The sequence below is a fragment of the Quercus lobata genome, chromosome 7 (genome assembly GCF_001633185.2).
Source record: "Quercus lobata isolate SW786 chromosome 7, ValleyOak3.0 Primary Assembly, whole genome shotgun sequence".
Lineage (NCBI taxonomy): Eukaryota > Viridiplantae > Streptophyta > Magnoliopsida > Fagales > Fagaceae > Quercus > Quercus lobata.
Window position 1 is genome coordinate 5,907,946 of NC_044910.1, and position 27,863 is coordinate 5,935,808.

At 40.2% G+C, this 27,863-nt stretch overlaps 1 protein-coding gene and 1 long non-coding RNA gene across 2 annotated transcripts; both read left to right on the forward strand.

Annotated features, from left to right (window-relative positions):
• Positions 1–792: 792 nt before the first annotated feature.
• On the forward strand, positions 793–27,747 carry LOC115952579 (zeaxanthin epoxidase, chloroplastic-like). The gene is made up of 8 exons (XM_031069754.1): positions 793–1,251; positions 2,448–2,610; positions 2,696–2,770; positions 3,490–3,590; positions 3,712–3,836; positions 3,946–4,157; positions 27,322–27,536; positions 27,640–27,747. Exons 1-8 carry the CDS (start codon positions 818–820, stop codon positions 27,653–27,655), a joined length of 1,341 nt encoding a protein of 446 aa, XP_030925614.1. The 5' UTR covers positions 793–817; the 3' UTR covers positions 27,656–27,747.
• On the forward strand, positions 11,219–13,151 carry LOC115952580. The gene is made up of 3 exons (XR_004083469.1): positions 11,219–11,800; positions 11,905–12,383; positions 12,464–13,151. It is a non-coding gene; the product is annotated as an uncharacterized LOC115952580 (long non-coding RNA).
• Positions 27,748–27,863: the final 116 nt, after the last annotated feature.

Sequence of the window (27,863 nt, forward strand, 5' to 3'; positions counted from 1 at the left end):
TTCAAACTTAATTATGATGTCCGCTTCATGATAATACTGATTGATTTTTTATATAAGTAGAAATTGTGAATTTTAGGTTTTTTATTTAATGATAAGAAATTTTATGAGTTGAACTAACTAGAATTCATAAATTTTACATTTTTAAATATGCTACCCCATATTTTTATTATTGTGCCAAACAAAACTCCACTTACATGCATGATCTCAAGTGTGGGGCAGTACATATTAAGTTACAAAACTCTTAACAATTATTTACATAGTAGTTGGTATCTTAGTGGTAGAAATATTATGTTTTTTTTTTTCCTTCTCAAAAAAAAAAAAAAAAAGGTCACATGTCAAATGTCAATTATATATAATTTTCTATATTACTTATTTACAATGCTTTCCATATTGGCATTTATTTATTCTTAATGCAAACCAGTATAATAGTATATAGTTTCGATTTTCGTTGACTTGTACGTGATGTGTGAAAACATAACTTAACATTAATATTATTCTCAAAAAAAAAAAAAACTTAACATTAATATAGCATTCGTGGCAAGTGATGGAAAACATAAATTATATTCTTTCATATCATCAGTAAAATGTATATATATATAGCGTGGAATGTGTGGTTGTAAGGATTGAGTGTACGTTTTAGCAAAAAAAAAGTAAGGATTGAGAGTACGAAACAATAATTATTTATAAAAAAAAAAAAAAAAAAAAACCATCACTCCAAAGTCTTGCAGAAAGGACCGTCCTGAGTTAATTTTGTTATATAATGCATACATACACCATTAAGCATTTGTTGTCAAAATCTTTTGTCTTTTGCACGAATATGGCATCTCTTTTGAACATTAATCCATGCCATCAAAATCAGAAATACATTAACATTCGTCACCTCAGAGCCAAAACAGACAGAATGAGATGCTATTTTGTGAGTTGTGAAGGTGGTAAATATGGTCTAAAGTCAGAGGAAAGGAGTGGTAGTGAAGGAAGGAAGAGACTCAGGATTTTGATAGCTGGTGGGGGCATTGGGGGACTGGTATTGGCTCTGGCTGCAAAGCACAAAGGGTTTGAAGTAATGGTGTTTGAGAAGGATTTGAGTGCAGTGAGAGGGGAAGGTAGGGAACGTGGCCCAATTCAACTCTCAAGTAGTGCTTTGTCTGTGTTGCAAGCAATCGATGAGACTGCTGCCAAGGAAATAATCAAAGCAGGTCAGATTACTGGAAATAGGATTAATGGCTTTGCAGATGGTATCTCAGGTGAATGGTAAGCTTCTTCTCTCATGCTCTTCCTTTCCTTGGTTGCCTAGCCCTTTTTTTTTTTTTTTTTTTTTAATTGTCTCTATAGTTGAGGTTATTTCTTTTGACTTGAGTGCTAAGGTTCGTTTGGTTAGAAATGTGGAAAAATAAGAGAATAGAAAATAGTGGGAGAATGGAAAAGTGGGAAGGTAGAAAAAATTTTAATTTCTCTCACTTTTGTTCCATTAAGCAGTCTGATTTTCTCTCTTTAATTTTCTCTCTATTTTAGAAAAAAAACTTTTTAGTGGGTTCAAGAAAAAAAATACATGGACCTCACCATTTATTTTCCTTCCACCCTACCTAACCAAACACATTCTAAAAAAGTTTTTCTTCCTATTTTCTCTCCAAAGATTTCTATCCACTCTATTTCATTTCCAAACAAACACATCCTAAATGTTGTAAGCAAAGATATGTAACCATGGCCCTTCACTTAGAAAATTAGAGATATGGATTTTTTTATTTTCCTTTTAGAAGATATAATAAATTTTGATTTCATGATTAGGAGTTATAAACCTATTAATTTTTATTAAAGTTATATATATATATATATATATAATAGTATTTGTTAAATCATGTTACATTTTTTTTTTGTTATTATTATTTTTTGTTGATAATATTAGTCTCAAAAGTTTATGCCTTTTATCCCAAATTTAATTTGATAGTCTCTTACGATTAAATGATTGCTTAATGGAAATAATAATTTTTGTGGTGTCTTATGTTTGTGTACCAACCTCATTGCTTCATTTTCACTATTTACCTATCCAAAAAAAAAAAAAAAAAAAAAACTTCATCCACTACAAACACTATTTGGATTGAGGTGTGACACTCGTTCTCTTTAAATCTGAGATAAGGAGTCTTTGAAGAATGAAAAGACCCAAACGGATAGTATTAATTCGAACCATTTACACCTCCTCCTTTCACCTTCTTCTTGGGTATGTATCTAGCTCGATATTTGAATCAATTCATATTAGCCCATTAATCACCACAATTAAAAATAATAAAATAATTTCTCTTCCTTTCAACGTGGGATTAAACATTTTTTCGTATAAATTCTCACATCTTTACATTTATGTTGTAATATAAGTACATTTTAATTAATTAATATTAAAATATTCCAACATTTATGAGTGTCTTTGTATTGTATCCCTTCTTATTCTGCTTCAGGTTTACGAAGTTTGATCTTTTTGCTCCTGCTGTAATGAGAAGACTTCCTATAACTCAAGTAATATGTAGGATGACATTGCAAGAAATCTTAGTTAATGCAGTTGGGTCCGAAGTTCTGAGAAACAAGTCTAAAGTTGTGGACTTCATGGAAGGCCCCAACAAGGTTTTGAGGTGTTCTAACTTCTTTCAATCATAATAAAGCAATTTCTGTATATATCTTCATTGTCCTTTCATGGTTAATTTATTAGGTTACAGTTACCCTTGAAGATGGACAGCAGTATGATGGAGATATATTAGTTGGAGCAGATGGAATTTGGTCAACGGTATGCTAAAATCAAAGCTTTTAAATTTATTTATTACAAATTTACCGCAGTGCAAAGAAACCATTTTGTAATGAATTAAGTCAATGAACAAGAATTTGAAGAATTCCCCCCCCCCCCCCCTTAACTTAAGGAAAATTATTGTGTATTTTCGGAGTAATATAAATGCGTACTCTCTCCTCTTCTCTCACACAAATGACGGGTCTCACTAATTAAATTCATGGTGGGACCCACCATTTATGTGAGAGGAGGAATACATATTTATAACACTTCAGGAATACCTAATAATTTCCCTAGTTAATCACAGACTGTTCCATTAGAAAAAGGGTCAAATAATTAAATGTTAATAGTTTAATATTTTTTAAAAATTAGTAATTTATCGTGGTATTAGAATAAAAAATCCTAACTTCAAACCTTAATTTTAACTTTTTGGATAGATAATAATTTATCATATTCATCTTAGTGAGCGTTTGGGGAGTGCTTATTCTTGCGTTTTCAGTTCCACGTTTTGCCTTTTTTTTTTTTTTCCCTGCACGTGAACAGTAACCTCACATGGGTTCACTGTTCACGTACTGTTCATATACTGTTCACGCATTAAAAATATTAAAAATGGGTCCCACGATACTATTCACACATTTAAAAATTATTTTGCTACAGTACTTTCAGTTTTCAGTTTCAGCAACAATAAACTCAATCCAAACATACCCTTAATTTCTTTGTAGGTACGTTCAAAATTGTTTGGGGCCCAGGAAGCGAAATATTCAGGTTATACATGCTATAGCGGAGTAACGAACTTTGTGCCACCATACATAGATACTGTTGGGTATGTTACGTAACTAGCTTTTTTCGTACTCACAAATGGCGCAAGTATGAAGATATTCAGTAGTTATATTAATCTAATATGCAAACGATTTGTTTATTTGAGTCTTGATCTCTGTTTGAAGGTATCGGGTATTCCTGGGATTGAATCAGTACTTTGTTGCTTTATATGTTGGGAATGAGAAGATGCAATGGTATGCCTTCCACAAGGGGCGGCCCCAAAGAAATACTACTGATCCTCCCAGCTGTGGTAACTCTCTCTCTCTCTCTCTCTCTTTTGTGGTTATTATTTTGGCTAACTAAATTCATCTTCACTTGTACAACTGTGTCTGAAAAAAATCATGTCTTGAATGTTGTAGGTAAAAAGAAGAGGCTTTTGGAACTCTTTGGAAATTGGTGTAATGAAGTGATTACTTTAATTATGGAAACACCAGAGCACATGGTTTTGCAGAGAGACATATATGACAGAGATATGATTTCTTGTTGGGGAATTGGACGTGTAACTTTGTTAGGTGATGCCGCTCATCCTATGCTACCTAATTTAGGCCAAGGGGGTTGCATGGCAATTGAGGTATGTTATCTACAGCTATTTATTTAGGGCATCTCCAACACCATCTTCAAATTCTCAAACAAGTTTGACATAAAAACCCAGTCTTCTTATTCAGCTACCTATTTATTCAAATTCAATTTCCAATAAACTCTTTATTCTTTCTTTATATTAATTAAAAGTAAAATTTAGTTATAATTATTTAAGGGACAAAGTTTGATTACAAATTTGGTGGTAGCCTAAGGCTACAACTCCCACTTAAAAAATTAATTTGGCTACATTTTTTGAAAATCTAACCGTTGGATTGCATGTTTTTTATATTCTTAACACATGTAAAATTTCAAACCAATCGGATTTTATTTACTATTCGATTAATTAACTTATTTTTTATACATAATAATTTTAGACTACAAAATCTTGAAATTTAAACATTTAATTTATGTATAGCTATAAATATTTGATATTTTGGAAATTTTGCAAACATGCAGGTTGTAAAAAGAAAATGTAATCCAATGATGAATTTGTGAAAATCCACATCCAATAAAAAATAATTGAATGAAGTTGTAGTCTTAGGCTAAAATTAAGTTTATTGTCAAACTTTATCCTTATTTAAAAACAATACATTAGGTATTTCAATTAAATTCAAACAAATTGTTGGATTGACTAATAAAGAACAAACAACCTTAACTTTTTTTGAGAATAATTAAATTCAAAGAAGCCACGCTTGAATTTAATTAGGGAATCTAATTAAATTCATACCCTATAACCTTTTGCTAATTAATAATTAAACAGTTGGTTTAGAGAGCTACAATGACTCTCTAGGTGTGGACTGTGGAGAGCCCCACACACACACACACACACACACACACATATATATATATATATATTTAAAGCCAAAGTTTAGAAAAAATTCAATTAGATTCCAAATTATATTTCCATTGTGGGCTAATTTTGTGCCATATGTCCACTTTAAGTATTTTAATCTTTGTGCCAACTGCCAAGTGAGTTAATAAGTGCAAAATACTATGAGTCTAATATTAATTAATTAAAAAAAAAAATCAATCATATATCTACTCAACAAAGTTAACCACACGTTCTATCTTATTAAAAAAAAATTAGGAAACAAATGATCATAATTAGTAGGGCTATCCAGAGACTTGGTCAACCCGACTCACCCACCGCCACCGACTGAACTCGACTCGCCATCAACCGATCCAACTTCTCCGGCGTCAGCGACGGGTTTGTTTCTCCAAAACCCGAGTTTGAAGGGTCAGAGGTTAGTTTTCCTTCTCTAGAATCCGATCAAACTGATCTGACCGACCCATAAGATTTCTAGCGCTATTTGGTAGATCCAGTGAGATCTAGACCATTTTCATCAAGATCTCGGCAAGATTTCGCTAGATCTAGCCAAGATCTTGTCAAAAATGGCCTAGATTAGGCCGAATCTAGAGAAACCTCAAAGATTTTGGTCGGATTTTCGCCGTCTTCATGTGTTTATTTTTGCCCTTTTCACGCCGATTTTCGTCATTTTCTGGATTTTCGACCTCTACTGACCCGCCCACCGCCTGTTGATGGTCTGATTTGCCTGATTCGATTACTCCGACGGTTGGCGGCGGGTGCATTTTTTTGTCACCTGATTTCGGCGGGTCGGTTTCGGGTTGGGCACAAACCCGACCCGAATCGACCCGTGGACAGCCCTTATAATTAGTATTAAATTTAGACAAGAATTTTAACATGTAACTAATTACATTTACTTTTTCTAATAATTTGATTAATTATTTATATTTTAATGATAAAATAATAATTTTTTTTTTTAAATATATCCATGTGTATGCATATGTTAAAAGCAAGTTGTACTAAATAGAAAAATGCAAATAATCAAGAGAGCCTATTGGAGCATGGATTTTGAGTTTTTTTTTGAACAAATGGTAGAAAGTTTATTGCATCAAACTCATAATCATACAAGTAAGGCCAGCTTGGCGTTGGGGGGGGGGGGGGGTACTGACTACAACCATAGCCGTGACCTCGATGAAAAAAAAGAAAAAAGAAAAAAAAAAAACAACAACGTAACTCTATATCAGCTCACTATTTGCTGTGCTGTCATACATGTTTGGTATTCGATTAACACGCTAGTTGCTCTCTCCATGATGATCCTTGGCTGAAGCTGAACATGGTCAAAATAAAACTTATTCTTGCATTCCAAATGCTCCAAGCCGTGACTGCCCACTTGTCCAGATCTGCTTCTTCCAAAACTGTCTGCATTTTTTTGAATAGCAGGAAAAAATCATTCACCTCATTGCTGCATTTTTGAGCTCGGCCTCTTATCAAAGCCCACATATTCTGTGCAAATGGGCAAGACCAGAGCATATGGGATGTCGTTTCTGGTTCTCGTCGACAGAATTCACATGTTGCCTCAATTTTGACTTTCCTTCGACATAGGTTGTTCCTCGTAGGTAGGTAGTTGCAACATGCTCTCCATATGAAAGTTCAAACTTTGGGGGGGGGGGGGGGTGTGGGACATTTGGCTTCCAAATTCTTCCCCATGTCGCGCTGTGTTCCCGAGCTGAAGAGTGCTCTGCCCATCCAGCAGATTTCAATTTGAGAGCGACTCGGTATGCTGACTTAACCGAGAATTTTTGTGCCTTATTCTCTATCCATGTCAGAGTATCTTGTGAACCGAGGTGGTTGAGTGGGAGAGCTAATATTTCTGCACATGTCCTTTGGGTGAATGTAGCCGCCAGCTAGCCCCTGTCCCATTGTCTTGTATCATGGTTGATCAAGTTTCTCACTCGCATCTGCTCATTAGGTTCATGAAGGAAAACAGGTCCAGAATGTAGCCATTTGTGTGATATGACCCCAATGCTTCGGCCATCCCCAACCTTCCATGTAGACTACACTCTTATCACATCTCTTGCAGCCAAGAGTGACCTCCAAACAAAAGATGGATTTGGTCCTAACTCTGCCATCATAAAGCTGCAGTTAGGAAAATACCTTGCCTTGTAGACCTTGTAGAAGAGTGATTGGTTATTATGAATGAGCTTCCGTGCTTGCCTAACCAACATTGCTAAGTTGAAAGCCGTTACATCTCGAAACCCTATTCCTCCCTTCTTTTTGTGTGTACATAGTTTTTGCCAATTAATCCTATGAATCTTCCTCTCGTCCTTGGTTTGCCCCCACCAATACTTTGACAAAATTGAATTGATATTGTCACAAATAGCTTTGGGGATTTTGAACAAACTCATGGAATAGGTGGGTATGGCTTGTGCCACCATCTTCACTAGGATCTTACAGCCAGCTTTGGATATAAACTTCTCCTTCCACCCCATCACCCTTTTGGTTATTTTTTCTTGGAGCTCTTTAATGGTATTGACCTTTGATTTTCCACTTGCCATAGGTAGTCCTAGGTATTTCTTGGTGTTAGACATAACCCTTGCCCCCAACATTTGTTGAATTGCTCTTCTCACCTCCGGCTTGGTATTGGTGCTAAAAAGCAATGAAGTTTTTTGTCTATTAATTGCTTGTCCCAATGTAGCCTCATACGTCTCCAAAAGGTCTAGTAACCGCTGGCACTCCCTCCACGATGGCGCGACAAAACAAGAGGCTATCATTCGCAAAAAAAAAGGTGAGAGATACACACCCCTTATTAGCTAGATTTTATGCCTCTTAACTGGTGGCTTTCCTCAAAATAGCAGATAGGCCTTTAGCACAAAGCAAGAACAAGTATGGTGAGAGTGGGTCTCCTTATTTTATACCTCTTGATGGGGTGATGAAGCCTTGTGATTCTTATTGATTAGAACAGAATATGAGGTAGTGGTGATTGTCTCCATGGCCAAGTGCACCCATCTTGGATCAAAACCCATTTTTAGCATTATCTGGCGCAAGAATCCCCACTCCACCCTATCATAAGTTTTGCTAATATCTAGCTTGACTGCCATTTGTCCCATCCTCCCTTTTCTTTGGTTCCGCATCTTGTGTAACAACTCATAGGCTACAATAGTGTTATCAGTAATAAGGTGGTTAGGAACAAACTCACTTTCGGCATCAGAAATTACCATAGGAAGTACTAGTTTCAAACGATTAGCTAGGACCATAGAAACAATTCTGGAAATTACATTGCCCAAACTTATTGGCCTATAATCAAACATGCATTTGAGATCATTATTTTTTGGGATCAGTATAATATGAGTATAGTTCATCTTTTGCAACATATGACCAGAATTTAAAACTGAAAGGATTACAGCTGTTACATCTTGACCCACTATATGCCAAAACTATTGAAAGAAAAAAGGGGACATACTATCTGGTCCTGGTGCTTTTGATGGATGCATCTAAAACAATGCTTGCTTGACCTCCTTCGGATTATACCTTTGGAGTAAAGTACTATTCATTTCTGGAGTGACCAAGTGATCCACCGAGTTCAAAACCCCATTAAAATCAGATGGGTTCGATGATGTAAATAAGTCTTGGAAATAATGGATGGCTGTTTTTGCAATTTGGTCCTCAGAAGTGCACCATTCCCCACTATGAGATGTGATCCCGGAAATGTGGTTTTTTCTATTTCACTGACTAGCTCTTTGATGGAAAATTTTCTTATTTTTATCACCCGCTGGTAGCCAAATGGATCTTGATCTCTGGCGCTAGAAAATCTCATCTTGATGGAGGAGTGCGTTGATGTCATTCTTTAGAGTTCTGATTATTGGCTGATTATCTGGGTCATTTTGTAAAGATAGCTCCTCTAAGGCCACTTGTTTTTCCTGGATTTGTGTTTTAAAATTCCCAAATATGGTACTGCTCCATGTGACTAGTGCTTGCCTGCATTTTTTGATCTTCTCAAATAGGCGATACATAGGGCTGCATTCTCCAATTTCAAATTCCCATGATGCACGGATCACCTCTTCACAACCAGGTTGGCTTACCCATTTTTCTTCAAACCTCCTTGGAATTTTCCTCTTCCTGCAATTCTGTTTTGGCCTGGACAGATTTATGAGAATGGGAATATGATCTGAAAAGGTAGATTGGAGATGAGTTACCTTAGTGTGAGGAAACATAGCTCTTCTCTCCAAGGTTGCACAGGCTTTGTCCAATCGTTCTTGTACAAACTCTTCCCCAGGGTGACCATTGTTCCATGTGAATATATTTCCTTGAAAACCCATATCCACCAACCTGCAATGGATTAGTGTATACCGAAACTCCATCATTGGTTGTTGCTATTTCAGTAATCGACCTTGCTTCTTAGAAGAGGTTAAGATCTCATTAAAATTGCCACAACATAGCCATGGGACTGATAATCTAGTGTGGAGATGTTTTCGGAGTTGCCATGATTCCTTTTTCTGACTCCTCCGGCCAACTGTAGAATCCCGTCAACCTCCACGGGGGTTGTTCATCATTAAGTATGAGAGCGTCTATGTGATGGGGTGAGTAGGTTTGGATGTGTAGATTAACCTCCTCCTTCCATAGAAGTGCCAAACCACCTCTACGTTGTATACAAGGCACTACTAGCATGCATCAGTAGGGTAAATGTTCTTGTATCCATCGTATCTCTTTGACAATTCATTTTGTTTCTATCAAAAAAAAAAAAAAAAAAAAAAAAACCTTGGGAGCTTTTTCCCTAATCATATGAGAGAGGACATCAATTGCATGCCGGTTCCCAAACCCCCGGCAGTTCCAACTTATGAGAGTTGATAATTCCTTGGATATCAATAGGTCGATGAGACTCGAACGATGATCTTTGGGCTATATCCTGTAACACAAAGAATACTGAATCAGAGGGGACCGGCCAAAAGTCCTCCTCCGATGAAGTTAGTTACTTTTGAACTCTATAAGGAAGGAGTATTTTCTCAAAATAAAATTGTCTGAATCCCTTACCCTTCATCGAAGAATCCTTATATAGTATGTGTGGAACGGTTATCTGTTTAGTAACCGTTCCCAATGTCGAGGAGTTCGGAGAATTGGGGGTAACTTCCATAACCGCTATGGAGGTTACCTAGGTTGGACGGGCCGTTCCACGGTGAACTCGTCCATCTTTTATTAAAGACGGACAAGACCATCTTGGACGGCTTGCCCTTACTTGAATGATGATGAGTAAGATTCCCATGAGGTCTCGTCCGTCCATAGACGGACGAGGTTGGCCAGAACGCTTGGAACATTCACTTCGCCTGTTTGATTTGTCGTAGCTTGTCTTTCATTGGACGAGTTATGGAGTTGGATGTTTTCTGTGACACCATCAGTTGCCCCCTCGTCCATGTGGGTCGTTCAATGAGTTGGGTGAACTGCCAACACGTCCTTGGACGTATATATAATTGGTTAATAAATCAATGCACCACGTGTCATTTTTTTATTGGCGACTGATCCTGTCGATTTAGTTTTCCGAGGTAGATGCCACGTGTCTTTTTCGTATTGGTAGAGTCGTTTCAAATGCCCAGGTCAGCATCCTATAAATAGTGGAATGCCTCCCTTAACCCTTCTCATTTCAGAGATTTTCTTCCTTGACATCCATCGTCTAGAGTCTCATCTAGGAGTTCCTCTGCGTCTAGAGTCTTCTTCCGTCTAGAGCTAGGTATTCTTCTTCTCTCCGACTTTAGGTTCTAAGTTTCTTGTCAAAAATGTATGTTGCTTCTTCGTCCACTGATAGCCTTAATAAGGCTATAGACGAGTATTATGAGGACAGTAGTGATAGATCTAGTTCTAGCAGTGCTAGTGATGATAGTGGAGGAAGCACAGACGAGAATTACTCTTCTGGGGCCCCTGGGTTCCCTATTGAGGTCGTCCAAGAACAACTTAGGAGAGCTTCTGGCTCTCAAGCTAGCTCTCCGTCCAGCGTGCCTCCGTCCAATCCGACGGACGAGGAAGAGACCGTCTTTAGTTGCGCTGTAGGCGTCCATTTTAAGACGGATGAACAAAGGTTAAATAGTCTTAAATCTTGGTATCAAATTCCGGACGAGTTTAACCATAGGCTGCCCGTCCGTGGAGAGTGGTGTTGTGACCCACGTTTTGGAATAGGCGTCTATGAATCTTACTTCCTAGGTGGCCTTAGGTTTCCTTTAAATGCCTTCGCTAGAGAGTTATTAGTCAAGTTAGGTTTAGGTGTCTGTCAATTCAATCCTAATATGTGGAGATTAGTTATCTCCATGCAAATTTTGTGGAGGGAAGTTTTTGGTGGGGACCGTCCTCTTACTGTGGACGAGTTTTTTTATTGTTATAAACCTTCTGCAATAAGTCAATATGAGGGTTTTTATCAGTTCACTGCTACGGGGAATGATTGTAGGTTAATCAAGTCCCTAGCTTCGTCTAACAGGAAGTGGAAGACGGAATTCATCTTTGTCTCAGGCTTCTGGGCAAGGAACCCTGTGGACATTGGTAGGGACCCCTTTCCTCCTTACACTGGGGACCTAGGGAACATTTGTCCAGAAGGTACGTTCCTTCCCCTTGTTTATTTTTATCCTTTTTTCTATTTGGTACGTTTACAATTTCTAACCTTTATTTATTCATTGTGTTGTAACTGCCAAACGTCCGTCTTTGAGCAAATTTCACCGTGACCGCGCCCACAGGGCTCGTCTTCATACAGAGGAGCTTTCGTTCTCTTGTCACTCTTAGATGTCTAGCCAAGTGGGGTTTAGGTCTTGAGCCGTCAGACGAAGCTATTGCACACGAGGTTACTATGCGTAAAAGTAAGTTTTCAGCTAAGCTTTTTTTTTTTTTTTTTATTTATTTATTTATTTATATATATATATATATATATGTATATATTCCTAATCTGTTTATCTCGTTTTAGGAATGTCAAAAATGAAAGAGAACAAAGGGAAAGAAGTTGTAGGTGAGGGGAAACGTCCTGAGGCTCAGACCCAGGATCGTCCTAAGGTTCAGGTACGTCCAACGGCTGGGGACAAAAGGAAGTTCTTGCCAAAGAACATTGATTTGGAAGGGCTCCCTAGTCGTCGAGACAAAAGAGTGAAGCAGGGCTCGTCCAAGGTGATTAAGTCCAAACCTCCACAGTCTTAGCCTTCCATCCAGGTAGTTGATGTGGACTCGTCCACTCCAGTTGAGTCCACTCCGTCCAAGACTCCTCCGCCCAGAACTCCTTTGTCCAAGCCAACTGCGCCTGGCTCGTCCCAGCCTTCTACGAACATTATTAAAAATGAGGAACTGGCTTGGGAACGTTTTCAGTTGGCTGTCCTGGACGAGGACATAAACATGTGTTATAACATGGGCTTGAAGGAGTTTGAGCATTCTGGCATCCATGACCTCTTTAAGGTATGTTAATATCTCTCGTCCTTGTTCAGTTAACAACCTTTCTTCATTTAACCATCCTATGTTGTTTTATCTATTCATAGGCCATGTCAAAGTTTATAGCAGCGTCCAGACAGGCAACAGAACTGGATAAGACGAGGGTCTTGTTGGAGACGAGGATTTAACAGGTGAACGCTGACTGCAAAAAATGGGCTGGGGCTGCTGCAAAAGCTAAGGAGGAGGTCAATGAGCATAACAAGCTAATCGAGGAGCTAAGGACTGATGCATTGGAGAAGGATACCCGTATTGATCATTTGCAAAAGATGAACGACGAGCTGAATGCTCGTCTCTCCAAGGCAAGAGAGGACGTTGTGGCTGAATTCAAATCGTCCAAAGTGTACACAGACACTCTGGATCGCAATTATGCAGCTGGTTTTGAGGATTTTAGAATGGACACTATTGAGAACTTCCCTGAAGTTGACTTTAGCTCAATCAAACTTGACCTTGCTGCTGCCACAAGCTCTCTTCTTCAGACCGGCTTTGATGACGTCAATGTGGAAGATGACGCCAGCACTCAGCCACCTCAGGATGAGCCCAATGTCAATGCTCCCCCAACTTAAGGACGAGACCTTTACACTTAGAGCAGTCTTTGATTTTCTTTTTTTGTTTGGTTTTTGTTCGGTCCTCTATTTTAGGACCTTCTTTATGTAACAAGAATACACTAGCCTCGTCCATGGTTTTAGGACGGGGCTTTTAGACAACCATCTCAGTTTTTTGAACTAATCAAGGGTTTTTGGATGTAGGACGTCCACCCTTTGAATGAATGAAGTTTTATTTTCTTTGCATGGACGAGTGATCTCATTTTCTTTGAATGGACGAATGCTGTTAAGCTATTTTAATTCAAACCCCAGCTTTAGCTCGTCCATGGCGAAAATACATATTCTTCATATTATGTTAGTCTAACTCGTCTTTGCAGGTACTATTTTTATCCAGCTTGATTCGTCTTAAGACTTACAAGCTGATTTTACATACTATCCCACCTTTTTTTGCCTAACTTTTTTTCTCGTCCAGAGTTTGGATTGTTTCAGTTGGCTTTTGATTCTCGCCCTTAAGTTGGACGAAAATGTTGACATTTCCTCGTCCATGAGTTGGACAAGTATATTTATGGTTTTTTCCTTACTTTATTCAAGAAAATTTAGACGTTACATCTCTGCGTCTAGAGATTTTATTCGTCTTGGATCTTTCAATCCTCTTGAGAATTGGCTTGGACGAAAATATCATGGAGATGTAAAATTCTCACAACATTTTGTATATAACATAGATATTGTTTACAGATAAGGCACATGCACATTGATGCTTTTTTATTTAATAAGTACATACTTCATAACTTCGTCCATAACCATGACACAACCATAGTAAGTAATAAGGTAGTAGTTTCAAACTTCAAACACAAATAGCATCAAACATAAGTAGTATCAAACACAAACAACATCAAACATAAGTAGAACGTAAGTAGACAGACAAGATCCAGGCTCGTCCATAGGTTCACTTTTACTGATAGTACCTCTTCAGGTGCTCCACATTCCAAGGATATTCCAACTTTCTCCCGTCCAGGGCCTCCAGGTAGTAGGATCCTTGCCTTTTACAATTGATAACTTTATAGGGTCCTTCCCAGTTTGGGCCCAACTTCCCATGTGCTGGTTTTTGGTTGACAAAGAGACCTTTCTCAGGACGAGATCTCCTATGTTAAAATGCCTAGGCTTCACCATCGCATCATACTGCCTAGCCATGAGGTTCTTGTACTTTGTTGCCCTATGTTCTGCGTTTGCCCTTACCTCGTCTATTAGATCGAGGTTCAGACGGAGTTGCTCCTCATTATCCTTGTCTTGATACATCATCACCCTGTGATTAGCCATATGTACTTCTGCAAGTATGACTGCGTCGCTTCCATAGGCTAGCTTGAAAGGAGTCTCCCCTGTAGAGGTTTTCACTGTGGTCCTGTACGCCCATAAAACTCCTGGTAATTCATCTGGCCATACTCCCTTTGCCCCCTCAAGCCGAGTCTTGATGATTTTCAACAAGGATCGGTTTGCAACTTCAGCTTAGCCGTTGGCTTGGGGATGTGCAGGCGAGGAATAATGGTTCTAAATTCCAAAGTGTAAGCAAAAGTCCCTAAAGAGTGCATTGTCAAATTGTCGTCCGTTGTTAGACACCAATACCTTCGGCACTCCAAACCTGCATACAATGTTCTTCCACACGAAATTTTTCACATTCTGTTGTGTGATATTTGCCAACGGTTTAGTTTCTACCCATTTGGTGAAATAATCGTGGGCACTAGAAACTTCATTTGCCATGTGCCCAGAGGAAAGGGACCCAAAATGTCCAGTTCCCATTGTGCGAAGGGCCTTGGTGCCACCATCGGGGTGAGGTATTCCGATGGTTGCCTGGGGACGTTACTAAACCGCTGGCACTGGTCGTAGACCTTAACGTATGCTTTAGTATCAGCTTGCATGTTTAGCCAGTAATACCCTACACGGACGACCTTGTGGACAAGTGATCTGGCTCCTGAGTGATTGCCACATGCCCCTTCATGAACTTCTCTTAGTACGTAGTTTGCTTCGTCCGGAGCTAAGCATCTAAGGTAAGGTTGAGAGAAGCCTCTCTTGTATAGCACTTCATTCATAAGGACGTATCTAGCTGATCTCACCCTCAACTTCCTGGCTTTGTCCTTCTCTTCTGGTAGTCGTCCGTCTTTCAAGTATGATATAGTGGGGGTCATCCAATTTTCTCTGCTATCCACCTGTTGTACTTCCGGGACATCTATACTTGGCATATACTGAACTTCATCTAATTTGTCCATTGATTCATTTGCTGAGGCTTCTTTTACTATAATATTAGCTTCCATGTTCTCCTCCATTGGGATTTGAACGAAGTCAGCTTTTTCAAATCTTTTCACAAGGCGCGTCACCCTACTAAGGTATTTCTTCATCCGTTCTTCCTTCGCTTCATACATCCCATTTACTTGCCCTATGATCAGTTGAGAATCCCCCAGGACACGTATGGACTTGGCTTCCACAGACTTAGCCAACTCTAGCCCTTTGAGGAGGGCTTCATATTCGACTTCATTGTTAGTTGCTTAGTACTGTAGACGAACTTTATGTTTCAGTTTATCTCCTTCTGGGGATTCTAGGACCACACCAATTCCTCCTGCATGCCGTGTAGACGAACCATCCACGTAGACGACCCATTTCTTACTGTCTTCTGTCTCATTATGACTTGGAGTAAACTTCGCAATGAAATCTGCTAGGGCTTGAGCTTTTATGGCATGCCTTGGTTGATACCTGCTATCAAACTCACTGAGCTCTACAACCCATTGGATTAATCGTCCTGCAGCTTCCAGTCTGTTCAATGCTTCTTGAGCGGATGATCTGTCATGACATTAATGAGATGTGCTTGGAAATAATGCCTCAGCTTCCTAGAAGTGGTGATCAGTGCGAAGGCTAATTTCTCCATTTGTGGATACCGTCCTTCCGCTACCTTCAATGCCTTGCTTGCATAGTACACAGGTCTTTACACTTTATCTTCCTTTCTTATCAATGCTGAGCTCACGGCATGCGGGGTTACCGCTAGGTATAAATATAACTCCTCTCCCACCATTAATGGACTCAGCAGTGGTGCCATGGTAAGATATGCCTTCAAATCTTCGAAAGCTCTCTGACACTCGTCGGTCCATTCGAATGCTTTTTTGAGAACCTTAAAAAATGGCAAACATTTATCAGTAGTTTTAGAGACAAACCTGTTAAGCGCGGCAACTCGTTCAGTAAGGGATTGGATTTCCTTGGTATTTTGCGGTGGCTTCATGTCCAATATTGCTTGAATTTTATCTGGATTTGCTTCAATTCCCCTGTGGGAGACCATAAAGCCAAGGAATTTCCCTGACGATACTCCAAAAGCACATCTGCTAGGATTCAACTTCATGTGATACTATCTCAGTGTGTCAAATGTCTCCTGCAGGTCGTCTAGATGCCTTCCCTCGTCCTGACTTTTCACCAGCATGTCATCTACATAGACTTCCACATTCCGCCCAATCTGCGGACGAAACATGTGGTTGACCAATCTTTGATATGTCGCCCCTGCATTCTTTAAACCAAATGACATTACCTTATAACAGAATAAGCCTTGACTGGTGACAAAGGATGTCTTCTCTTGATCAGCCTCGTCCATCCTTATCTGATTGTATCCCGAAAAGGCATCCATGAAGCTAAGCAATTTGTGGCCTACAGTTGAGTCTACTAACTGGTCAATGTGTGGCGGCGGATAACTATCCTTGGGGCAAGCCTTGTTCAGATCAGTGAAATCTACACACATTCTCCACTTGCCATTTGCCTTTTTGACCATTACTACATTGGCCAACCAATCCGGGTAGTACACTTCCCGAATGAACTTCGCTACCATCAGCTTTTGGACCTCGTCTTTGATTGCACCATCTCTCTCAGGGGCAAACATCCTCTTTTTTTGCCGTACAGGCTTAGAGGAAGGACATACATTCAAACGGTGGGTAATGACACTAGGGTCTATACCCGGCATATCCTCGTGACTCCATGCAAACACATCAATGTTTTTCTTCAAAAACTGGATGAGGTCCTTTTTAATCTTCTCTTCTAAATTTGCTCCAACCCTGGTATACTTCTCAGGGTTATCTTTATCTAAGGAAATGTCTTCCAATGCTTCAGTAGACTCTGCTACAACCTTCTTTTCTTCAATATTCATGGCTTGAACTTGTTCATCCATGACCAACATGGCCAGATAACATTCTCTTGCTGCCAGTTGGTCCCCTTGTACTTGCCCTACTCCGTGTTCTGTTGAAAACTTGACTGATAAGTGGTAAGTAGAGGTAACAGCTTTCCAACTATTCAAATTTGGTCTTCCAATTATAGCATTGTAGGAGGATGGACAATCTACCATAAGGAAGTTCACATCCTTGGTGATTTGTCGTGGGTATGCCCCCATTACCACGGATAAGGAAATAGTACCCACTGGTTGCACCTTCATCCCACCAAAGCCTACTAGGGGGGAGTTTACTGGACAGAGCTGGTCTCGTCCTAATCTCATCTGCTGAAAGGCTGGATAATATAAAATGTCTGCCGAGCTTCCGTTGTCCACAAGCACTATTCTAGTTGTGTAGTCTGCAATTAATAAGGAGATGACGAAAGCATCATCATGGGGGTGATGAATTCTCTCAGCGTCTTCGTCCGTGAAGGTGATTGCCTGCTCGTCCGTGGACCTTGCTCTCGGTGATCGTCCAGAAAGTTGGACGCTCTGTACTACCTTCAAGTATGCTTTCTTGGACTTGGACGACTGGCTAGTTGAACTTCCCCCTATAATGACTCTTATTTCTCCGAGTGGTGGTCGTGATGATTCTTCCATCTTCCCTTTCTGTTTCTCGTCCCTGTAGTCTCGTCCAAGGAAACTCCTCAACTTCCCTTGCCTTATAAGATTTTCAATTTGTTACTTTAAATCGAAACACTCATTTGTATCATGACCATGATCCATATGGAAGCGACAATACTTGTTCCTATTGCGCTTGTTGGGATCCCCCTTCATTTTCTCCGGCCATTTCAGGGAAGGATCATCCTCGATCTACATAAGGACTTGCTTAAGTGGGGCGTTCAAAGGGGTATATTGCTGGTTCTGTACTGAAGGGCTTGGCTTCTTACTATCTCGATCTCTCCTTTCCTCCCGGTCTCTCCTTTCCTCCGTCCGTCCCTTCTTTGGACGAGTACCTTGCTCGTGATGGTGACTGGGATTTGTGTCCATTCTTTCAGACCTCTTCCTCTTCTTAGCAATGATCGCGTCTTCTGCATTCATAAAATTTTGAGCCGAATGGACGAGTTCGGCCATGGACTGGGGCTCTTTCTCATAGAGTTTATGTATAAACAAATCCGAATTCATCCCATTATGGAAGGCCGCCAATAGGAGCTTATCATCTGCTTCATCCACACTCAGGGCTTCTCTGTTGAAACGGGTGATGAATGACCGAAGGCTCTTGTTCTCCCTCTGCTCTATTGTCAACAGACTGGACGAGGAACGCTTGTACCTTTGTCCCCCAATGAAATTGTTAACAAACAACTTGCTCAACTCTTCAAAAGAACTCACCGAATTTGGGGGTATTTTGCTGAACCAAACTCGCGCCGGACCCTTAAGGGTGGTAGGGAAGGCTCTACACATTATCTCGTCAGGCACCCCTTGAAGATGCATTGTGGTCTTGAAAGTGGCTATGTCATCAAACGGGTCACGTGTTCCATCATATGAATCCAGAGAAGGCAACTTGAACTTTGATGGTAGGGGGTGACCGTTGATGGAAGTCGTAAAGGGGGAATCAGTTCTGTGAACCAAATCTTCTATCGAATTCGCCCTTCTCATATTCTCTTTCATTTCCTCCATAACTCTCTTCATTTGGTCTATTTCTTCCTTCAAATGTGGTACCGTTCGTGAAGTGGTGCCTCTGAACTGACTTCCAATTTCGGTATTCTCTCTACCGCCATGACTCTATGTTTGTCCTCCTTCACGTTCTTCATGTGTCTGCCTCCTCATATTAATCTCCATTCTTAACTCTTGGTTTTGGCGAGTCAACTCCGCCATAGCGTCCGCCATAGATTGCGCATGTTGGACAGATGATGCCTGCATGACCGGTGCAGACTGGCGATCGCGATGTGGGTTGCTGCTTCCCTGATGGCCTGGGCTAGTAGCCCTCGATCTAGTCCGAATCATCAACCCTTTGTCACGGAGAAGTAAACTGTGAAACAATCTCTTCCCATAGACGGCGCCAACTGATAATTCCTTGGATATCAGTAGGTTGACGAGACTCGAACGATGATCTTTGGGTTATATCCTATAACACAAGGAACACTGAATCAGAGGGGACCGGCCAAAAGTCCTCCGGTGATGAAGTTAGTTACTTTTGAACTCTGTAAGGAAGGAGTATTTTCTCAAAATAAAATTGTCTGAATCCCTTACCCTTCATTGAAGAATCCTTATATAGTAGTGTGGAACAGTTATCTGTTTAGTAACCGTTCCCAATGTTGAGGAGTCCGGAGAATTGGGGGTAACTTCCATAACCGCTATGGAGGTTACCTAGGTTGGACGGGACGTTCCACGGTGAACTCGTCCATCTTTTATTAAAGACGGACGAGACCATCTTGGACGGCTTGCCCTTGCTTGAATGATGATGAGTAAGATTCCCATGAGGTCTCGTCCGTCCATAGACGGACGAGGTTGGCCAGAACGCTTGGAACATTCACTTCGCCTATTTGATTTGTTGTAGCTTGTCTTTCGTTGGACGAGACATATGGACGAGTTATGGAGTTGGATGTTTTCTGTGACACCATCAAGAGTCATTACACTTGGCAGGGCTGGCCCGTAGCCTCCGCCCTTGAAAACATGTCATTATGGGTAACCTCCAGAATTTTGGTCCGCTTTGTACTTGATACATTGTTCTTTGAGAGGTCTGCATCATCCCTCAATATTCTTTTCTTCGAGCCGCTGATGGTGGGTTGAGTAGGGTTTTCTATTGTAGTCTCCTTTGGTCTATCTAATTTCTTCCAAGTGCTTCCTTTTCCTTCATGTGCTGAAGTTTTTTTCACCAGGTCACGTGGCTTCTCACGTGAGTTTTTAGTTGTCATGGAAGGGTTATTATCTCGCATGTATTCAACTGGGACACTAACCAGATCATTGGATGAATTTGAGGTCATTACACTGGGCACGTTTCTTGCTTCCTTAGTAAATGCATTTTTGGTTTGGGATGGAGTAAATTCTGAGATATTGTCCCCAATTTGCACGTGACTTAATGATTGAGTAAATGCATTTTTGGTTTGGGATGGAGTAAATTCTGAGATGTTGACCCCAATTTGCACGCGACTTAATGATTCTTTCTGACACGTTATTTCTCTGTTATTCCCGTTATCATGATTGGCGTTTAATGCGACATTATTTTGGGATATTGGAGATTTGGTTGTTTGAAATGGCTTCTGACCATTGTGGACATTCACTGACAGGCCAACAATCCTTGGTGGTTGTCGTGGTTCAGACCCACCCCTTGTGCTGCTTTCCTCCTTCCACCGATGACCTGCCTTCAGCCACTCTTCGTATGGAGGTTCAACCTGTCTCGGGTCCCTTGGTGTAAAGTAGTCCTTTGTCTCATGACCAAAGAGTCCATAGTTGAAGAAAAGACCAACAAGGCGTTCGTATTTGAACCCAATTCGCAGCTTGTCTCCCTTCGGGCTTAAAACAACCCCCTGCGAATAGGCTTGTATAAGGGAACCTCAACTCTTATTCTGATGAACCTAGCTTGGTCTATCGTAAATGCCGTTGAATCTATCTCCACCACCTTTCCAATTCCATTCCCGATATCTCTTCCAGTCTCCTCCGTTAGAAGATCAAAAGCTAAACCCCAAATCTAAATCCAAATTGTGAGTGTTTGGAATGTCATTGATGCAGTTGTCATGCCTCTCTCCCACCATCGGAGTACCAGTGGGTGAATTTGAGCTAAAAGAATCCATCCCCGACATCCACAATCCTCAAGTCTAATCCCATTTTCCAAACTACTCTAAGCGTGGACTTGGCCGCTCTTTGGTTGCAAGGTTGATTTGTGAGAAAACGACCTAGAAGACTTAGTGAGCATTCTTCTAGAATTTCCTTTCTCCGTGTTACTCTCACCTTACACACTTCCCCCTCCTCCTCCGTCAAATTGATACTTTGTAAATGTTCAATGAAGTCGCCATCCATGTTAAGACCCTCACCTTACTTTAAGAAAACCCTCTCAAAAAGTAAGAAAGGAAGTAAAACTCACCCTATGTGAGAAGGAAGACTCACCCTAAGTGAGAAGAAGCTATTTTTCAAGTCATTTTAACAATGCGATGAATAGCAGATGAGCATGGATTTTGAGTTTGACTTGTAAAACTTGGAGAAAAAGAGGGATAAAGAGACTGCCAAAAATTCTTTTAAGCTACATTATGTTAGAAATACTGAATGATTGTATTGTATTTCATGAGTAAAAGAATATACATGAGTGCCTTTATATAGGAGGCATATGTGTGCAGTACAAGTAAGCATATGTGTGCGGTACAAGTAAAGTGTAGTACAAGTACAAGTGTGCTATACAAGTAAACTAGCTGGGCCTAAAGCCCATAACATAAAAATACATTAACAGCCCTCCTAAAACTCAAGGTGGATGTGAGACTAGCTTGGGGTTGTCAACCAAATCACGAGTGCATCCCTTAGGAAGTAACTTGGTGAAAATATCTGCCAGTTGATCTTTGGAGGAGACGGAGAAAAGTTTGAGAGCAATATGGACAAGATGATAACGGATAAAATGACAATCAATCTCAATGTGTTTAGTCCGTTCATGGAAGACATCATTGTGAGCAATATAAATGGCACTCTGGTTGTCACAATAAAGCGGAGTAGCAGAGGATGTAAACACACCCAAATCCTTAAGAAGCCATCATAGCCAAAGGAGCTCAGATGTGGTATCAGCAAGAGCACAATATTCTGCTTCAGTACTGGAGCGGGCCACGAAAGTTTGTTTCTTACTTCGCCAAGAAATCAAAGAAGAACCAAGGAGAAAGCAATAACCTGTAGTGGACCTGCGATTAGTGGGATCTCCTGCCCAATCAGCATTAAAGAATGCATGAAGTACAAGAGGAGACTGAGCTGAGTAGAAAAGGCCATGGAAGAGAGTGCCTTTCAGGTATCGAAGAATGCGTAGAACTGCAGCATAATGAGTTGATCATAGGGTAGACAGATACTAGCTCACCTGATGAACATCATAAGAGATGTCTGGACGAGTAACTGTGAGATAAACTAGGCTGCCAACCAATCGTCTGTAAAGAGAAGGATTAGACAATGGTTTCCCCCCGATGGTGTTAAATGCGCATTAAGCTCAACTAGAGTATCAACAGTTTTGCTGTCAGTGAGTCTAGCTCGAGACAAAAGGTCAGAGGCATACTTGGCTTGAGTAATATAAAGACCATCTATGGAGTGAGTAATTTCAAGACCCAAGAAATAGCTGAGATGTCCAAGATCTTTCATCTCAAACTGCTGACTGAGAAAATCCTTGAGTTCTTGAATGCCACTAAGGTCATCAACAATTATGATCATATCATCCACATATAGAAGAAGCAAAATGGTGCCTTTATCAGTACGACGAAGAAATAAGGCAGAATCATATGGACTGGCAGTGTAATCCAAGCGAAAGATAGTGGAGCTGAACTTGACAAACCAAGCTCGTGGAGCTTGTTTAAGGCCATAAAGTGCACGTCGAAGGTGACAAATCTTGTTTGATTCAACAGAGAGACCAGGAGGAGGTTGCATATAGACTTCTTCACTCAGATCCTTATTAAGGAAGGCATTTTTAACATCCATCTGAAAAAGATTCCATTTACTAGCAGCAGCAACAGCTAAGAGGGCACGAACAGATGAGATACCAGCCACTGGAGCAAAAGTCTCTTCATAATCAATCCCATACTCCTGTGTAAAACCTTTCACGACAAGACGAGCCTTGTAGCGCTCAATGGACCTATCAGAACGAGTCTTGATCTTATAGATCCACTTACAACCAACCACAGACTGTCCAGAAGGGAGAGTGACCAGATCCCAAGTATGGTTTTTGGTTAATGTATCAAGTTCCTCTTTCATTACAATCTGCTATAAAAGGGTCAGTGGAGGCCTCACGATAGGTTTGAGGCTCGTGAAGAGTAGCAAGGGCAGTGTAATAATGATAGTCAAGTAAATGTGCAGGAATGGATCTTACCCGGGTGGAGTGGCGAGGTGGAATGTCTTGTGGAGGATCTTTAGGCAGAGCAGGAGCAGGGGACCCAGGCTCAAGGTGGTGTAGCTCATCATCAACCTGTTCATCTTTGACCTGTCTAGGAGAAGCATCAAAAATATCTGGAGAAAAGTCCAAAGGAGGATAAAAAATATTTGTAGAAGGAACAAGAGACTCATCTGGAAAGATTTCTAAAACAGAGGAGGTAGTCAGGGAAGAACGAAAGTGATAAAGTTCAACAAACAATCAGTGTTCCCAAAAGACAACATTACGAGAAATACGAAGACGATGAGAGACAGGATTATAACACCTACACCCTTTTTGAGTTTCGCCATAACCAAGAAAACAACAAAGTCTAGATCGAGGCTTAAGTTTGTTGTGCTCATGAGGTTGAAGAACAACAAAACAGGCAGATCCAAAGGAGCGAAGGTGATGATAGTCAGGAGGTGACCTAAACAGATGCTCATACGGAGTTTGATTATGGATGACAGTGCTTGGAATGCGATTAATCGCATGAACAGCATGAAGAGCAGTTTCACCCCAAAATGGAGTAGGAACTTTGGCAGAAAGAAGAAGAGCACGAACAGTGTCAAGAATATGACGAAGTTTTCTTTCAGCTCGACCATTTTGCTAAGAGGTACCTGGACAAGTTAGATAATGTACAGTGCCATAGGAATGTAACAGAGATTGAAACGCATATTGAGTATATTCAAGAGCATTATCAGATCGAAAAGTTTTGATACGTTTGGAGAATTGAGTTTCAACCATTTTTGCAAAGTTGCTGTATATTGGTAAAATTTCAGAACGAGATTTCATAGGAAAAATCCAACCATAATGAGAATAACCATCAATAAAAATAATAAAATATCGAGATCCACCAATACTAGCAACAGGAGAAGGTCCCCAAACATCAAAATGAATTAACTCAAAAATACTACTAGAAATGGATTCACTGTTATTGAAAGGCAAAGCTGGCTGTTTTCTTAATTGACATGAAGTACAATCAAAATTGTCTTTGGACACAAAACCCAACAGACCCTTAGAGGCTAGCTATTGTACCTGAGAAGATGGTGCATGACCAAGACGAGAATGCCAAAGTGCAAGAGATGGTAAGGAAGAAACTGCAGCAGCTGCAACAGCAACAGACATAGGAGCAACAGGTGGAAGATGAAGATTGTCCACGGGAAACATACACCCAACTCTAAGACCGGTCCCAAGCTCCTGCCCCGTCCTCGGATCCTGCACAATACACCCAGAATAGTAAAAAATAAGGCGATAACCTAGTTTAGCTAATTGTCCCACAGAGCACAAATTATAGGATAGGTCAGGTACATGGAAGACTTTAGGAACAGAGAGGTTAGAGGTCGAAACAAAACCTAGACTATTCCCATGCATGGTGGAACCATCAACTATATGAATATTTAGAGGATGTGGTGCAGGGTCAAGTTTGGAGAATAAGGACGAGTGAGGTGTCATGTGATTGCAATAGGCAGAATCAAAATGCCAAGTTTGAGACTTACCAGGTAGAACAGAGAGAGCAGTGGAAAGAGATGCATTACCAGTCATACGAACAACCTGAGCTATGATCTCCTGTAGTTCAATGGGGGAGAGGTTGATAGTGGATCCAGAAGATTGGGACTTAGCTGAAATGGAAACCATTGGCGGATGAGGCTCAGTGTTAGCAACAGCAGCAGTAGATTTGTTGCGACGGTAACAAGTCTTAATGGTGTGGCTAGGATGCTTGCAATAATTGCAGAACTTTTTGTTGGTCTGCTTGCGACGATTGCTAGAGTCAGATAAATCACCTGATTGTTGAGGTTGCTCTATGAGTGGAGCAGAAGGAGTAATAGCCAAAACATTGAGCTTATTCTGAGCTTGAAAGGTTGCAAGATGAGCTTCTTCTCTAACCAACTCGTTCACAGCAGTATCAAGAGAGGGAGCAAGACTGCGATTTAGGAGCTGACCTTGAATGGGCTCAAAGTCCTTGTGAAGTGACATCAGGAATTCATAGAGGCGAAATTCATCACTAATGGAAGCATATTGCTAAGCATCCTTTGAGCATGCCCAAGTTGGATCAGAAAGGTCAATTTGGTCCGAAATGAAGCGAAGCTGATCATAGTAGTCATTGATGGATTGCCTTGGTTCTTGCTTGAGTTGATGCAATTCAACCACTAACTAATATTTCATGGATCCATGAGTAGTGGATTACCTTTTGGCCAACATGTCCCATACTGATTTTGCATCATCAAAGCTACCCAACAGATTGGAGATGGAGGGAATGGAAGTGTTCTGAATCCATGTGAGGATCATGTGGTTGTGACTATCCCATTCAATCATGCAACCAAGGAAGTCAGCATCTTCTTCACTTGCTCCCTTGATAGGAATGGTGACTGCACCAATACAGTAATGCCAGAGCATACGACCCTTAAGAAAACTGCGCATAGGTTGAGACCAAGATAAGTAATTCTTGTTCCCCTCCAATATAATATTGATGGGGCAAGGAAGAAAAACATCATTTTTATCCATTTAGAGACACAATATGCAAAAATAGACTGCAAAAATGAAATCTACGTGAAAAACTAGGTAAGGAGAACCTTGACTGAAAAAGTCAACCTTGGAGAAAAGTCAACGGTCGGTCAAAGTCAACAGTCAGTCAACGGTCAGCAGATGACGTCACCAAGATGATGTGACACTGACGTCAGCAGATGACTGGATGCTGACGCAGCTAGGGCTGACGTGGTGTAGATGACGTCACAGGTGACGTCAGCTTGAACTTGGGACGGCGCATGTGGCGCGTAGGTCTCTAACGCAGAAACTTTTGGCGGAGCGTGAGGGGCATGCAGTCTCCGATGACTGTGAGGCTTTCACCGTCGGGTAGATCGGTTCGAGACGATCTCAATGATATCTCCAGAAATGTGATTGGAGCAATATTCGCAGTGGGATGACACGTGCAGTGATCTGTGCGGTGTTGGACTCCTCAACGACAGGGGCTGCAGGTCCGGAACCCAAAGACAACGGCTGGAAGACGTTGGAGGTTCAACGGCATGAGGTTGCAGCGACTGTTGTGATGGCGGAAGCGATGTTGAGAGTGGAGTAACATCAATAAAGACAAGACTGCTAAGAAAAGGTTAGAGCAATGGCTCTGATACCATGTTAGAAATACTGAATGATTGTATTGTATTTCATGAGTAAAAGAATATACATGAGTGTCTTTATATAGAAGGCATATGTGTGCAATACAAGTAAGCATATCTGTGCGGTACAAGTACAAGTGTGCTATACAAGTAAACTAGCTGGGCCTAAAGCCCATAACATAAAAATACATTAACACATTGGATTAAATATTGACAAAATGCATTTGCACATAATGAATTCCTTGTAGTGTATTTCAATGAGTGCATTATGGGAGAATATATTTTTCTTATAAAATTTCATTTGGTTTTATGCTAAAATGTCTACTAAAAATTATGCTAAAAAAAAATTGTGTTTCGTTATGTTATTGGGCCGAGCATTGTAATTTTCTATTAAATAGTATTTTACTATTAAAATATTAACCAGTTAATAATTTTTTTTAAATGATAATAACCCTTTTTTTGAGAAATGATAATAACCCTAACACAAAATAAAAGAGATCTATGCATGAAAAAAAAAAAAAAATCTTTAGCTTATTCTAGCCCCCCCCCCCCCCCCCCAAAAAAAAAAAAAAAAAAAAAAAAACTAATTACAATTTCTGACCTTTTCTCATGGGGCTTTACGCAATGACCTAATTTTGCTTAACTCTAGATTTTAGAGTAGACCTTCTCTCTTCTGGAAACAATTCATTTTAAGATTTCAAGAGGCAAATATCTTATGAAATATTTTTTTAAATTATTGTTTATGTAATGTTCTTTTGTGTATATATTCTTTTGAAGCTGTGTTTGGTTTGACGAAAAATATTTTGTCTTATGAAATCAAATCAGGCTGTGACAAATGCGTCAAACTTTATTGAAATTATTTGACACATTTTCTTCACTGAGGGTCGCGGTGATATAATGATATTGCAAATGAGATTTATTACCAACTGACGCAGGGGTTTAGCGATAAAGATCTCTTCCAAGTTCTTTGTAGACCTATTATGTTAGCAACTTGTATGTGCAGGACTGTTACCAGCTAGTACTTGAGCTTGATGAGTTCGCCAAAAGTGGCTCAAATGTTCAGCAGTCATATGAAATTGTCTCAACACTTAGAAGATACGAAAAGAAAAGAAAAGAATGTTCCGTGTTAGCGCAGTGCATGCAGCAACAAGAATGGCGTCAAATATGCTTGCTGCTTACCTACCTTACTTGGAATTTGCACCAGCTGGTCCTCTGTTTGTAAGTATTTTTCTCAATGCTTTTTTACTTCAATCACCTTAATGCTATCCTATGCTTGGACATTAGAACTGAAGCTCAATACATGTTAATCTTTTTGTTGCAGCATCTACCAACTCTAAGGATTAAAAATCCTCTAATTGACGGAGCTCGCGCACTTTTACAGTTTTGTTTGCCGCACTTGGTTATTTGGATGATGGACACAGGGCCGGCTGAAACTATAGGCCACTTAGGTAGTGGCCTAAGGCCCCCACCGATAAAGAGGCCCCAAATAGTAATAATATATTATATAATATCCCATCAAAAAATTGTATAGTTTGAAAAAAAATT